The sequence below is a fragment of the Oncorhynchus mykiss genome, chromosome 5 (genome assembly GCF_057628025.1).
Source record: "Oncorhynchus mykiss isolate SJ-2025 chromosome 5, ASM5762802v1, whole genome shotgun sequence".
NCBI lineage: Eukaryota > Metazoa > Chordata > Actinopteri > Salmoniformes > Salmonidae > Oncorhynchus > Oncorhynchus mykiss.
In genome coordinates, this window is record NC_143026.1 from 70,690,647 (window position 1) to 70,705,987 (window position 15,341).

The window sequence follows — 15,341 nt, forward strand, 5'->3', positions numbered from 1 at the left end:
TTATTCCATTTCTGTTAGTCACACATTAGGAACTTGTTCAGTTTATGTCTCAGTTGTTTAATCTTATGTTCACACAAATATTTACATATGTTATGTTTGCTGAAAATAAATGCAATTGACAGTGAGAGGTTATTTCTTTTTTTGCAAAGTAGCTAAAACGTAGTGAATAGTTGCAAAGTAGCTAATTATCTACAATGCTATAGTGATGAGATTCAAACACGCAACCTTTGGTTGCTAGTCGTTCGCATAAAACGCCCACCCATCCACCATGACCAACCACTGTTAGTTTTTGCTTTAAGTAACCTTCTGTTTTATGTAACCATATCAAACTTAACATATCATACCAATTTGAGTGTCCCAGAATTACATTTACTATTTATGTCCAGTCTATAAGACCAGGCTGTGTGCTACAGTATATGCTATCATATTCAGTTCTGTTATACAAGATACAAATTCATCATTAAGTTGAAGTTCATCATTATCTTGCAAGACATTGATTCAGCTTTGATCTAAATTTACTAATCGAGAACAATTGTGAGAAGTGATAGTCTTATATTTGTAATAATAATAAGTGATAAGTAGGACAGTAGGCGTAGGCAACATATCTTAATGTTGACTGAGGGTTATTTTAAGCGGTTTGAGCACCTTTCGAATCGTGTTGCTGATAGGACAGCACCGTAACAAGGTGGTCACATATCCTTCTGGGCTCCACTGCACAAGAGGGGTCCGTGAAGTTTTATCAACATCAAGGCAGACGCGGTAAATTTGGATCCTAGACCTCATTGGTGTGATAAGTTTCATGTGGTGGATCAGATTGTCTGCATACGCAGTAGAGGTGGCCTTCGTTTCTGTAAGATAAGCACTTGCACAGTAAGCCCATGTCCATAACAGACTATTTTGAGGATAGCTATTTTAGCAACCCCTGGAGTTCTGTCAGTGGCAGTTCTTATGTCATGTCGGATTTGGTCAGCTCAAAGTGGTCAAGCCTCCGACCAACGGGCCTCTGCACACGCCTACAGTTATTCATCATTCACGCCATAGCCACAGAGAGGACAGGGAAGAAACCACCACTTGCCTACCTCGCTGGTGAAACCCTATTGGATTTGTTGCCCTTGGTTACTATTCCTCTTCTTCCACAATGGAACATTACCATTTAAATTCCCGTGAGATGGTAAGGCTTCGGAGGGTGCAACTTTGCGTAAAGGGGTAAGGGCCACACCCTATCATGCAATGCCAATTGCCACGATGGTGGTGCTATATCAAACGATTGAAAATGCAAATTGAAAGGTCACGCCCCTCACCCCATTTGACCTAGTCATACAATTCGGAACATAGGTCACTCTCCTCACAAGGAACACGTTTGCCTCAAGGGCCTTCATTTCAAATTTTGTGAAAAACATTTAAACCACTACTCCTCTGGCACAGAATGACCCATCTGCACAAAACATGATGTGTTGCATCTTTGTACTAAGTTCTCCTAAAGCAATATTTTCCAGTACCTAAACCAACATGAGCATAAGCATTCACATGGGCGTGGTCTGTCACAAATTCATATAAATCAGTCACTTGTATTCATATTGTAAAAAAACTTGGTATGCATTCCAAACCACAGATTTTCCAGTATATTGACCAGATACTCCCGAGGCCACTCCAACAAATAAATTAAAATCTAAATGGAAGGCAGTTGGGAGGCAATATCAGGTGGGACCATTCTAGCCACTGAGAGGGCAGATTGACGCATGAACAACCGGCACAATGGTTTCCACTAATTAATGCAGCTACAAAGTCCAAGTTGGCTATTCGTAAAAATTAAAACAAAAATGTGCTTTTTCGTCTCAATTTAAGGTTAGGGTTAGCAGTGTGTTTAAGGTTAGGTTAAAAATAGAGATAGGCAGGGTTTAGGACTTTGTGGATGTGGTAACCAGTGATGACCAGGCACAACTCTGATATGAAGTGTTTTTTCTTAAAGTTTCCAGGATATCACGTGTCCTACTTATAATCAGTACAGTTGTAACAACTTAATTACAACATTTATGTTCTATCAAATAAGCAATTCCATTTTTTGTTAACTAAATTCAACACTCATTGACCTCCATACAAAAACTCTCTCTGACTGATGAAATTTGTCACATGCTCAGTGATGAGTCGAGCTAACCTATAAAGTATGTTTGTTGCGCCGCATGGTGGCGCTGTTGGACAGGAAAAACATTAATGCAAGGTCATAGCGGCTTTATTAACAATGAAATTCTGAAAAATATGAAAAACATTCCATCCATGAGACCATTTGAGGGCGATTTGGTCTTTTGATTTTAAAGTAGTCAACATCATAAAAAAATTGTCCAAAATACATAAAGCATATTGCATGATCCGTTTTTGATTTTGAGTTCTGATATTTGGCAACCCTTGTAACAGTACATTAGTAGCTCATCCTAGGGCAATTTTTCCTGGTGGTGGCAAAGTGGTGCCATTTTCATGAAAATTCAGTAATTAAATAATTTATTTAGAATCCAGAAATATTACAACCAACTCTGTGTATACTCAAATTGAAATAAGGGAGGGAGCACCGCTCCCCCCTCACTAGAGCAGCACCACATCCCTGGTGACCACCACCCAGGTAGCTTCTTATAGGCCTATATCATAGAGCAGGGGTAGGCATTTTATTATCCCGAGGCCGAGGGCCACATCCCAATGTCAAATTCAGCGGAGGGTTGCACAGATTTTTTTCAGAACAATTTATTCTTCAAAAGGAAATTTTAGATCGTAGTTCCAGGCACAGATGCGGCACTGTGCTCAGGATGTGCCCTAAATTCAGAAGGATTTGAATCACATGCCAGAAAATGATCCAACCCCTAACTGCGGCTATCATTATATTCCTCCCACCAATTGTATTATATCTACAGTAAAGTCATTTCAATACTGACCTGAAGAGTAGTAAATGCATTGGTCATTATCAGTCTCTGATCCAACAGGTCAATGACATGTATGCTATTAATCAAAAGAATAGTCACTCTCTGGATAAATCTTGAACATTTTGACAAATCAAAAATATAAAAAGGACCTTAGAATTGTTCCAACATTTTATTTATATCAAGTTTAACACTGATGGGGAGAAATTCACAGTAATATACTATTAAATGTGAGTTTTAAATTAAAAAACTAAATGTTTACTCCCAATAATAGAAATGCACGTTGTAGTGATATTTATACTTGGCCACAACATCATTGCAAAATCTGTCATCTGAAAACAAAAGCACAAGATATTTACAATTACACATCGCTGTATATCCGTTTCTTAACTGAGTAGTGCACTACACATAACATATCTTTCACAAAAGGCACCAAGAACCATAGGAAAAACATTGCTGTATCCAGTGTCAAAATAAAAATAGATAATAATAATAATAATAAGTGAACCTCCCAGTGAAAATAAACTATTTCATGCTATTAGTCAAGAGGACCTTTGAATCACCAGAGGCACACTGAAGCTCATCTGCTGGATTAGATAGGTAGTGTACCACAATGGAATGAAATGTGAAAATATATTGGGCATTACTAGAGTTTATACTAAGATGAAATGCAATATACCAATCAATGTCTACTATATCATAGGCTTTATCCAGTGTACACTCAGGGTTCCGACAAACAGGGCCGAGACGTCTGTGCCTGACGCAGGGAAGAGTGAAGGGATGGATAAATTAAGTAGGCTTTATGGGACATCTTTTTGAGTGTAGACCCATTACATCTTTTGTTTGCCTGAATTTGTAGGTTTTACATACTAGTCAAGCTTCTGGGAGAGCGTGATGATCCCCTTTTGATACACTTAGGGTTCCAACATCTCAAGTGGGGATTAGGGGATTTTTTAAACAGTTGAGGAGCACTCTGTTATAAGCAAGCTTTTTTTGTTTTTGATTGCTTGATTCATTAGCCAAATTATTATTGAGAAATGATTGCAGACACAGGTGAAACTTGTTATTTGTGCACAATAGAACAAACAGGATGAAATTACATCCAGCAACCTGATATGGAAATGTTTGTGTAGAGATGACACCTACTAAGGGATATCAAAACAGAAAACGTGCTTTAAGAATCAATTTTGTAAATTGACCATAAGCATTGACTGATGTTGGTACTGAAATGATGACCAGACAACAATTAAACATGGCATCTTCTCAAAAAAGGAAGATAACAATACATAATACATTCATTTAGCAGATGTTCAGATGGGGTTGTGGGCCTCAGTCCTGTGATAAACTTCCTACTACAGTTTCTTTGTAGAGTCAAACACTTATCCAAGCAAATGTGACCTCACTTTTTCCTGGATATGATATTAAGCAAATATTTACATAACATTTTAAAAATAGGTCTGTGCTTTTAATAAAAAACAATAATTTAAAATTCAAGTTCATACATAAAGCCATTCCAAAGTTAAAACCAAATAATGTACAAATAAATCACTGATGTGCTAGAGACATACTGTAGTTTGTGATGAGATCAGTATTTTGTCAAGGAGTAGTTGTATTTGCAGATTTTCAATCATTTAAACTATAGGCACTGAGGGAAAGGGCCACAGGGAATTCAGCACTGTCCAAGGACACTTAGAAACTGTCCCAAACCACCTGCTCATGTACTACCCTGCACTCTCTTCGCTCTTCTCATAGGCTCCAAACATATACCTAGGTCATGTGCAAGGGAATTTGGACATCAATATTGAAATGCTTACATTTTCTATTCAAACGTTGTGACATTGAAATAATCAAACCAAATGGCAGAGAAAGTAGACCTGATTATGTGGAACACTCGATGTCCCAGGTGACAATAGTTTTGAACAGTGACATCCTGTCACAGGGACTCTTTTCATTGTTGCCAGGAGAATGAATGCATTATTCTCCACTTTGTTTCTCGGTTGAGTTAGTAAATGACAGATACTCAAACTGACTTTGTTCTTTATCAACTCTGGGACTGAAAACGTTGCTGATATACTCAACGTCCAGTTAAAAGAAAGGCCTTAAAACCTGGTGGAAAAGGTACAATTTGGGGCAAAACAATAATTTTTCTAGTTTGGTATCAACAATGTTTATGATCAAAGAATAGAACAGTGTTTTCCACTGGCATTTTTGAGAAAGAGTCAACTGTAAACAATAAGAGAAACAATTTGTAGTGATTTTCTGAGGTACTTCTGAGATTGTTCTCTGTCCCCAAAATGTTAATAGAACCAACAAAGGGAATACAAAAGGAAATGTTTGAAAGGGTCCGGAGGCTACCTCTGAACCACATCACTAATTTCCTTGATGCAGTTGTGCAAGTTGTCCAGAGCAGGGCTAGCCGCCGGGCCACTGAATGGTCCTCCGCTTCCAGAGGAGGACGATGCCCGCAGCTCCTGCAAACTGAGCTCTAATTTGCCCACGGCCTCTCGGAAGGCGAACTTGTTCCGCATCTGTGGGATGCAGTCCACGTAGCCTGAGCAGTAGTCTAGCAGCTGGTGGGCAGCGTCTAGGACCTGGCTGCTGGAGGAGGGCTCAGGGCTGCTGTGGAGGGCACCTCTCAGGCACTCAGCATACTCCAGCAGAGCCTCCTTACTGATCGTCTCTGGTTGAACCCTCTCTGCCTGCTGCCGAGTCCGACGCAGAAGCTTAGAGCCACCAGAGGGGACTGTGGATGAGCCAGTGCTGGTGGCACCGTTAGCCATCTTAGTAGGGGTAGTGTTGTTGGCAGAGGAAGAAGAGGCTGAAGGAGGTGGAGGCACTTGTGGTGGCGGCACTGACGGTCTCCCTGTTCCAACTTCCCTTACTCGTCCCGGCCGTTTCACCCCATCACCATTGACCTCCACAGCCACCCCGGCCTGCTCCTCTCCATCCCCGCTGTAGGAGTGTCCAAGGAGGCGCAGAGTGGGAGGGGGAGGTGGGGCACATTTAGGCTTGACCAGCCGTGGTCGGTCCCGGTCCGCTTGATGCTCTGATAGTAGTTTGAAGCGGTTCCCCTGAGAGTCCATCCCCACCAGGTGCACATCGGCCGAGCCATGCTTGAGTGTGGGCGAGATCAGCACTGGAACCTTGTGGTTGTGTGGAGCCGCTGACAGGCCTGATCCCACTGTTTTGGAGGGGGACGACCATCCCTGACGGTCCTGTCCTCCTGCCTCCTGAACCTCCCTACCCCGTAGAGTCCCCGAGGGACAATATGAATCTGCTTCACTCCCAACGCCAGGAGCTCTCACCACCCCAGAGCTTCCCCCCACCACCCGGGGAAGCAGCTTGGCTTTAGGCCGGTCCCTGATCTGAGCTGTTCCCTCATCCATGTTACGGAGAAGGGTCTCAGAGGTGTGTGCTGCCCCGTTCTCAGGCTGCGAGGTGGTGGAGGCAGTGCGCTCTAGAGGAGGCTTACTGCGGTTCCTGGGTAAAGTCAGAGCCATCCTCTCCAGGTCAGGCAGCCCTGCAGACATGGAGGAGGTGGAATTGGACCTGGGGAAGGGCTTGGTTCCCCCACCCCCCTCCTCGGTCCCAGTGGACTTGCCAGTCCGTAGCCCTAAGGTCTTTTTGATGAGGCGGGGGGTGAAGAAGCCTGCCAGGCCTGCCCAGCTGCTGCTACTACTACTGCCCACCTGTGAGGGCGGCGCCCCAGAGGTGTGGTTGGCAGAGGCCTTTTGTCCAAAAGTGGCTCCACAGCAGCGTGACTGGACGTGGTTCCCCTCTCCGTGGGACGGTGAAAAGCCCAGGCCATCTGCCTGGGGAAGGGGAGGAGGAGGGGCGCTAAAGCCAGTCGTGGGCTCATACTTCTTGTGAGGCTGGGTCTCCATCTCCCTGAACGAGCTGCTCCTCTTGGGTGGCGTAGGCAGGCTCTGCTGCAGCTGGGAGGAGGGAGAGTTGGAGGAAGACTTCTTCTTCATGAAGGAACTGAAGAAGCCAGCCTTGCGGTCCCGTGTGAACGTGGTCTCCTTGGAGTCCTCCAAGAGACTGCTGGGGGATTTGTCCCTCTGTTTCCGAGGCAGAGCAGGAGAGCTGCCTGACCGGCCATCCCCTGCCAGCAGAGTGGCTGCCAGACCTGCAGAGAGCAGAGGACAGGGAGTTCAACAGGTACCAGACCTACAGAGGACAGGGAGTCAAACAGGTACCAGACCTGCAGAGAACTGAGGACAGGGAGTCAAACAGGTACCAGACCTACAGAGGACAGAGGACAGGGAGTCAAACAGGTACCAGACCTACAGAGGACAGAGGACAGGGAGTCAAACAGGTACCAGACCTACAGAGGACAGAGGACAGGGAGTTAAACAGGTACCAGACCTACAGAGAACAGAGGACAGGGAGTCAAACAGGCACCAGTCCTACAGAGAACAGAGGACAGGGAGTCAAACAGGTACCAGACCTACAGAGAACAGAGGACAGGGAGTCAAACAGGTACCAGACCTACAGAGAACAGAGGACAGGGAGTCAAACAGGTACCAGACCTACAGAGAACAGAGGACAGGGAGTCAAACAGGTACCAGACCTACAGAGAACAGAGGACAGGGAGTCAAACAGGTTCCAGACCTACAGAAAACAGAGGACATGGAGTCAAACAGGTACCAGACCTACAGAGAACAGAGGACAGGGAGTCAAGCAGGTACCAGACCTACAGAGAACAGAGGACAGGGAGTCAAACAGGTACCAGACCTACAGAGAACAGAGAACAGAGGACAGGGAGTCAAACAGGTACCAGACCTACAGAGAACAGAGGACAGGGAGTCAAACAGGTCCCAGACCTACAGAAAACAGAGGACAGGGAGTCAAACAGGTACCAGACCTACAGAGAACAGGGAGTCAAACAGGTACCAGACCTACAGAGAACAGAGGACAGGGAGTTAAACAGGTACCAGACCTACAGAGAACAGAGGACAGGGAGTCAAACAGGTACCAGACCTACAGAGAACAGAGGACAGGGAGTCAAACAGGTACCAGACCTACAGAGAACAGAGAACAGGGAGTCAAACAGGTACCAGACTTACAAAGAACTGAGGACAGGGAGTCAAACAGGTACCAGACCTACAGAGAACAGTGAGTCAAACAGGTACCAGACCTACAAAGAACTGAGGACAGGGAGTTAAACAGGTACCAGACCTGCAGAGAACTGAGAACAGGGAGTTAAACAGGTACCAGACCTGCAGAGATCAGAGGACAGGGAGTTAAACAGGTACCATACCTACAAAGAACTGAGGACAGGGAGTTAAACAGGTACCAGACCTGCAGAGAACAGAGGACAGGGAGTCAAACAGGTACCAGAACTACAGAGAACAGAGAACAGGGAGTCAAAAAGGTACCAGACCTACAGAGAACAGGGAGTCAAACAGGTACCAGACCTACAGAGAACAGAGGACAGGGAGTTAAACAGGTACCAGACCTACAGAGAACAGAGGACAGGGAGTCAAACAGGTACCAGACCTACAGAGAACAGAGGACAGAGAACAGAGAGTTAAAAAGGTACCAGACCCACAGAGAACAGGGAGTTAAAAAGGTACCAGACCTACAGAGAACAGAGGACAGGGAGTTAAACAGGTACCAGACCTACAGAGAACAGAGGACAGGGAGTTAAACAGCTACCAGACCTACAGAGAACAGAGAACAGAGAACAGGGAGTTAAACAGGTACCAGACCTACAGAGGACAGGGAGTCAAACAGGTACCAGACCTACAGAGAACAGAGGACAGAGAACAGGGAGTTAAACAGGTACCAGACCTACAGAGAACAGGGAGTTAAACAGGTACCAGACCTGCAGAGAACAGGGAGTTAAACAGGTACCAGACCTACAGAGAACAGAGAACAGAGGACAGGGAGTTACAGGTACCAGACCTACAGAGAACAGAGGACAGAGAACAGGGAGTTAAAAAGGTACCAGACCTACAGAGAACAGGGAGTTAAACAGGTACCAGACCTGCAGAGAACAGGGAGTTAAACAGGTACCAGACCTACAGAGAACAGAGAACAGAGGACAGGGAGTTACAGGTACCAGACCTACAGAGAACAGAGGACAGAGAACAGGGAGTTAAAAATGTACCAGACCCACAGAGAACAGAGGACAGAGAACAGGGAGTTAAAAATGTACCAGACCCACAGAGAACAGAGGACAGAGAACAGGGAGTTAAAAAGGTACCAGACCCAATAACTTTGCGGTGACACCTTGTACTAGAGATGCGAAGCGGCTCTGTATGTGTAATAGATGAGCGCCAGAGTGAGCAAGTCACCAGCCTGAGTCAGAGAAATGAGTGAGAGTATAAGGGTTGACAGGAACATAAATCGCCTTTGGTTTTTACACAAGAAAACATGCAATAAAACATGAATGACAACATGGCAAAAACCATACAAAATATGATCTGCTTTTAATTGAGGTATTGGTACATACGTATGTAGTCATTCTTAGTGATCTTTAGAGTTGTGTGTGTTGTGTGGGGAGGATGCAACAGACAGAGACCGGAGGATTACAATTCAAACCCTCAATCGTCATGTTAATAAAACAGATGGCAGACATGAGCGCAGACATGAGCGCAGACGCATACAAACAGACCTATTTACCCAGCTCCCTACAGCCCTTCAGGTAAGGGAGGAAGATAGAGAGAGGATTGAGAATGCCTTTAATCCAAACCCTTTCTCTGTTGTGATTGTGTAATGGCACCACCTGTGGTGACTACTGGGTGAGGTGTTCCTGTGACAGCAGCCCTTGTCCTCAGTCTACAGGCACGGTGGCGGGCAAGGCAGGTACCTGAGGGGCTGTGGGTGCTGGCTGTGTGTGTCTCCTGCCTGCAATCCAGACCCCCCTCGATGTTCTCCTTGTTCTCCGTATGCTTCTTGAGCGTGCGCGACTTGGAGGGCAGCAGGGGCATGTCGTGGCTGAAGGAGTGTGGTGACGGGCCATGGCCAGAGGAGGCCGTCTTACACAGCTCCTCTGCTACCTCTACAGAGAGAGAGAGGGAGCCACAGGAAAGGAATGCTTAATGAAGTGGACATTTACATTAGACCGTTATACATATTGAATCCCTTGCTAGAAATAGTAGTACTGCATTCACTGGAATAACTGAATAAATCAATGCTGAGTTTATAATGGTTCTCTGAAAGCCCTTCGTTCTCTCTGTACTCCCCTCACCTCAGTTCAGCCTGCCCTTTCCTCATCCTCACTCAAATATCATCCTCCGTCTCTCCCTGAGGCACCAGGCATGCTGTACCACTCTGAAAAGGCCCTACAGGAGATGTTTACGCATCATTAAAGGCCATTATCTCTCTTATGTCCACAAATGCATCCGCTTTAGTGCCAAAACTGACAGGCTTGAATAGTCAGGCAGCAGAAGGAAATGCCTCCAAGAGAAGTGTATCTGACCGTGTTTCAGCCATGAGGGTAGTAATGTGACTGTCGTATCTGACCGTGTTTCAGCCATGAGGGTAGTAATGTGACTGTGTCGTATCTGACCGTGTTTCAGCCATGAGGGTAGTAATGTGACTGTGTCGTATCTGACCGTGTTTCAGCCATGAGGGTAGTAATGTGACTGTCGTATCTGACCGTGTTTCAGCCATGAGGGTAGTAATGTGACTGTCGTATCTGACTGTGTTTCAGCCATGAGGGTAGTAATGTGACTGTCGTATCTGACCGTGTTTCAGCCATGAGGGTAGTAATGTGACTGTCGTATCTGACCGTGTTTCAGCCATGAGGGTAGTAATGTGACTGTGTCGTACAAGTACCTTCAGAGATGCTGGAATCGTGGAACATTGTCTCAAAAGCCTGGTGGGTCTCGGCAAACGAGGGTCGGTCCAACGGGCTCCATTGCCAGCCTGATATCACACCAAAACAAAGTTAATGTTATTTCTTACTCCATTTAGGTTATAGAGCTTCTATGCAGGACATACGTGAATGGATGATAGTGCGAGGGACTGTGTGTGTGTACTGTGTGTGTGTGTACTAAGTGTGGTGCCCATACTCACAGGCTCTCATCAGCTCGTGGACCTTGGGTGGACAGCCCTCTGGCTGCTCCATGCGGTAGCCCTTCTCCAGCAGGTCGTATACCTGAGACAGGTCGATCCCTGGGTACGGAGACATACCGTACGTTGCTATCTCCCACAGCAGCACACCGAAAGCTGAAGGACGAGAGACCATCATAGGATGAGAAACACGCTCACACGAATGTTGACTGATTTAGTACACGCGATGACTGAAAATCTGGCTCTGACTCACCCCACACATCAGACTTGATAGAAAAGGTGTTGAAGGCCAGGCTCTCGGGGGCGGTCCACTTGATGGGGAACTTGGCTCCGGCGTGGGCCGTGTACGTGTCCCCTGTCATCAGCCTGCTCAGCCCAAAGTCAGCCACCTTCACCACGCTGTTCTCCCCCACCAGACAGTTCCTAGCCGCCAGGTCCCGGTGAATGAAGTTCTTCTTCTCCAGGTACTCCATGGCAGAGGAGATCTGCGTGGCCATGTAGAGCAGCACCACTGCGTTCACCTCTTCCCGGTCACACTCCCTCAGGTAGTCTAACAGGTTACCATGGGGCATGTACTCTGTCACGATGTAGAAGGGAGGCTCCAACGTACACACACCTGGACAGAGTCAAGCCAACAGAGGTCAGAGGTAACTACGCCTCGAGTCTAGAAACAGCCGGTAGATATCCCATGTGCTGTTAGTAAGTGGAGCTGTACTGTGAGCAGCACTGACCTAGCAACTGCACCAGGTTGGGATGTTTCACCTCCTTCATGACTGCTGCCTCTTTCAGGAACTCCTCCACCTCCATAGTGTCCTCCTGGAAGACAAACAAGCAGAAAGGTCAATATTCACTGGATTCATTCAATATCTTAGTATCAGGATACCAAGGTGAGCAGAACAAGTTAAACTGTGAATAAACAAACATATCTCCAACAGTAGTCGTTGCCCCCATTGAGTTTCATGTTGATGTAATACCGCATTTCACCAGCAGATGGTGACCATCAACCACTAAATACCACATCCCATTCATATTTCATGATCCCATAGAGGATTTCACAAAATAGACACACAAAAGATGGAGATTTTACATGCGTCCACCAATCTTTATAGAGAGACCAACCTTGAGTGTTTTAACTGCAACGGTGAGGTTGTATTTCTTCCAGACTCCCACGTACACCTCTCCGTACTGCCCCCCTCCCAGCTTGTGCTTCATGGTGATGTCGGTGCGCTCCATCTCCCACTTGTCGTGGATGGGCGACACACCGTAGACGGTGGGCTTGTTGCACTTGGGTGCCGGGTAGTGGAGCGTGGTGACCAGGCCATCGGCCACGGTGGAGTGGTGGTGGACCAGTTCGGCCAGGGTGCTGAAGCGGCTCTCTGCTGTGACGTAAACCTTGGGACAGAAAGACAGACAGGGACACACAGGGGTCAGCACCGTGAGGAGAAACAAGAGATGGCCAACAGAGACAGAGCAGGAAAATTAGCAGGGGCAGAGTAGTTTCACAACAAAAGTAAAGAAAAGGGTGAGAGACAGCCCATCTGTAGGTCCCAGACACTAGCTACCTTGCCATCTGAGGCGGTGTTGATGCGGTAGTGGTAGACACGCCCCTCGTAGCGCAGGGAGATGGACAGCTGTCCTGGGCTGCTCTCGCTCTCCCGGACCAGGAAGCTGCCGTTGATGAGGCTGCTTAGCAGGTATTCTGCAGCGCTGCGCGAAACGGGCCCGTGGTACCAGCTGTGCTTCTCCAGGCTGTTGACGGGCGTGATGTAGTTGCTTGGCACCCAGCCCTGGCCATTCTTGGAGCGCACCTCGCTCCACTCCCCATTCTGGTTGTAGCCGAGCACCCTCAGCTTCTCACCTGGGCAGAGAGGGACAAGGAGACAGTCAGGTAAAAGCACATCATCTTCAAACATTTAGACTTTAGGACATTATCACCCCTTGAAGTTGTTGGTTCCTTCATAGGGTTTAAATGGCCCCTATTGATGCTTCATTTAATACAGTCCCAAAAAGTAGGTCTGGGCTACGCATGTAGTGACTTGGATTGCTGCTTTGTTTGGGTCCTATGAGGTCAACGGTGGAGACGGGAGGGAGTGCCTCTTAAATAGAGACAGAGAATGCAGTACTATAGAGGAGCTGTGTGTCTGTGTAGCTGAAACACGCCCTGGCTGTCCGGCAGCTCTCTGCAGCCCTTCAAAGCTGCTCCCAGTGAGAGGATAATGACAGTGAGCTGTTATGGCAGCGACAAGACACGGCCTGGAGAGGGGACAGGGAGCGCCGCCAAGCTTTCTGCAACTTAACCTCTCTTCTCTCTCTCACCCTCCTACTCACTCTCCCTGTACATCATGGGCTGAGCTGAACATGCTGCAGACTCAATACCCTCTGGTGCCACAGAGGATACAGCTACAGGCTTTATTGACACTGGACAGCCGGGGAGGCAGAAAAACATTGGGCTGGCCTAACCACTCACACTAGACAGTTTCCTCTGCGACACACTGTGGGGAGCCAGAGAGCTCCGGGTGGAAACACAATGTCAGGCGCCTGCGGTGGACATTACTGGTCTGAGGCATGGCATTGATCTGAGGCATGGCATTGATCTGAGACATGGCATTGATCTGAGGCATGGCATTGATCTGAGGCATGGCATTGATCTGAGGCATGGCATTGATCTGAGGCATGGCATTGATCTGAGGCATGGCATTGATCTGAGGCATGGCATTGATCTGAGGCATGGCATTGATCTGAGGCATGGCTTTGATCTGAGGCATGGCTTTGATCTGAGGCATGGCTTTGATCTGAGGCATGGCTTTGATCTGAGGCATGGCTTTGATCTGAGGCATGGCTTTGATCTGAGGCATGGCATTGATCTGAGGCATGGCATTGATCTGAGGCATGGCATTGATCTGAGGCATGGCATTGATCTGAGGCATGGCATTGATCTGAGACATGGCATTGATCTGAGACATGGCATTGATCTGAGACAGCGATTAAGGGCCGGCAGGGCCGCCAAGTCACTCTCTGTGATCACCCAGCAGGTGGATAAACCCTGCTGGGTTTATGCACCTGTTATTATTACAGTTGAAAGGATTCCACATTAAAAGTGCATTAGAGCCTAACAAGGGTGTGGGAGGGCAAGCCTGCCTGCCTCTCCCTTGGGCATGCAGTGACTCACAGTCTAAACATTAGCTCCATCTCAGGCAGCAGCAATGGGGCGACTGGTGAAGGCAGGCATCGGCTTAAGATATTTCTCCATCTTTAGCGAATGCTTTTATATCTGTTAATTTAAAAAGTCTGACTCTCCAAAATATTATGATTTTAAGCGCATTACCCAGGAGACAGCTCTTTGATCAGCAAACTGCTGCTGGGGAAAACAGGGACACGGATTAAATAAAAAGGGAAAGTAGAACAAGGATTGGAATAAACAAACATAGTTCACTGGAGGGTACCATGGTACTGTATTTTAGAGGATCTCCTGAAGAACTGACCTCCCCTGCAGAAGGTCCCCATACCTCGAAGCAAATCATCTTTAGATAAGGAGTGGTTTGCGATGATGCAGGGTGAGGAAATGAAACCAGGTTATCTATTGGGACGGCAGCTATTGATAAAAATCTCTGTCAGAATACATACCTTTCGTAATGCTCAGCGTGTTGTCGCCACTGGCAACAAAGTCATAAAGTGCAACAAAGAGGTTAGGGTCGCTTTCGGCAGCACCCAGCAGGTTCTCCTTGGAGCTCCAGCGCACCGCCTCCGTCAACGCTGCCGAGTCCAGGCCGAAGGGTCGGTGGAGGGCCTCTGGAGGAAGGGAAAGGGAGCGATAGAGAAAGAAAGCGGTCGGTGAATGGTTCAGTGAAAGTCAAGCGGACTAAAAATATCTGTTGAAATCTCAACTTCAAAATACATAAACCACATGAGTGCCCCAGATATGCCTAACAAAACACGTACCTACCTTTTAGGGACCCAAAACATGCATAAATTCTTTATTTCAACCAAAAATCAGTTTCTGTTCCTTTAACAATCTGCACTAATCAACTGTGAAATAGGCTACCATTTACCACTGCTAGCGTAATATCAATAGCTGTCCAATTAATAGGCAGCTGGAGTCTACCAACATAAACAGAAAGAGCTAAGTTGTAGCTACCCGAGAGTCTAGGCCCGTCCACATCCGTTACCCCCGTGTAGGGCCGGCATGTCAGCCTAACCCACTCTTTCTCAAAACTGCTGCTGGGTTGAAGGGTCCTCAAATACATACTCTGCATGTCCACGCTCAACATTGACTCGCTTCTTTTTCCAAACACACTAATCTGAGATCTGAGGACTAGGTCCTACAGGAAGTCACTACTTTCTTCTTCCCTGCCTGTATGTAAAGAGTGTAGTAGCTGTGGGGAGGGTCTCTGTCAGCGTCTGTGGGTCACC

At 46.8% G+C, this 15,341-nt stretch overlaps 1 protein-coding gene across 5 annotated transcripts in view; it reads right to left on the reverse strand.

Moving 5' to 3' along the window:
* Nucleotides 1–3,064: 3,064 nt before the first annotated feature.
* The window catches only part of LOC110524437 (tyrosine-protein kinase ABL2), a 41,736-nt gene continuing 29,459 nt past the window's right edge, over nucleotides 3,065–15,341 (reverse strand). For 3 of the 5 annotated variants that reach the window (XM_036978218.2, XM_036978219.2, XM_036978223.2), the window contains 9 exons: nucleotides 14,556–14,720; nucleotides 12,494–12,789; nucleotides 12,051–12,323; nucleotides 11,663–11,747; nucleotides 11,185–11,547; nucleotides 10,935–11,087; nucleotides 10,695–10,784; nucleotides 9,724–9,915; nucleotides 3,065–7,035 (listed from right to left, as the gene is read on the reverse strand). In XM_036978218.2, coding sequence (XP_036834113.2) covers nucleotides 5,258–7,035; nucleotides 9,724–9,915; nucleotides 10,695–10,784; nucleotides 10,935–11,087; nucleotides 11,185–11,547; nucleotides 11,663–11,747; nucleotides 12,051–12,323; nucleotides 12,494–12,789; nucleotides 14,556–14,720 — 3,395 coding nt within the window. In that variant the 3' untranslated portion in view covers nucleotides 3,065–5,257. Of the gene's footprint in view, nucleotides 7,036–9,723; nucleotides 9,916–10,104; nucleotides 10,199–10,694; nucleotides 10,785–10,934; nucleotides 11,088–11,184; nucleotides 11,548–11,662; nucleotides 11,748–12,050; nucleotides 12,324–12,493; nucleotides 12,790–14,555; nucleotides 14,721–15,066; nucleotides 15,311–15,341 lie in introns of those variants that run through there. The other 2 variants (XM_036978221.2, XM_090235747.1) reach the window with 2 other exon arrangements.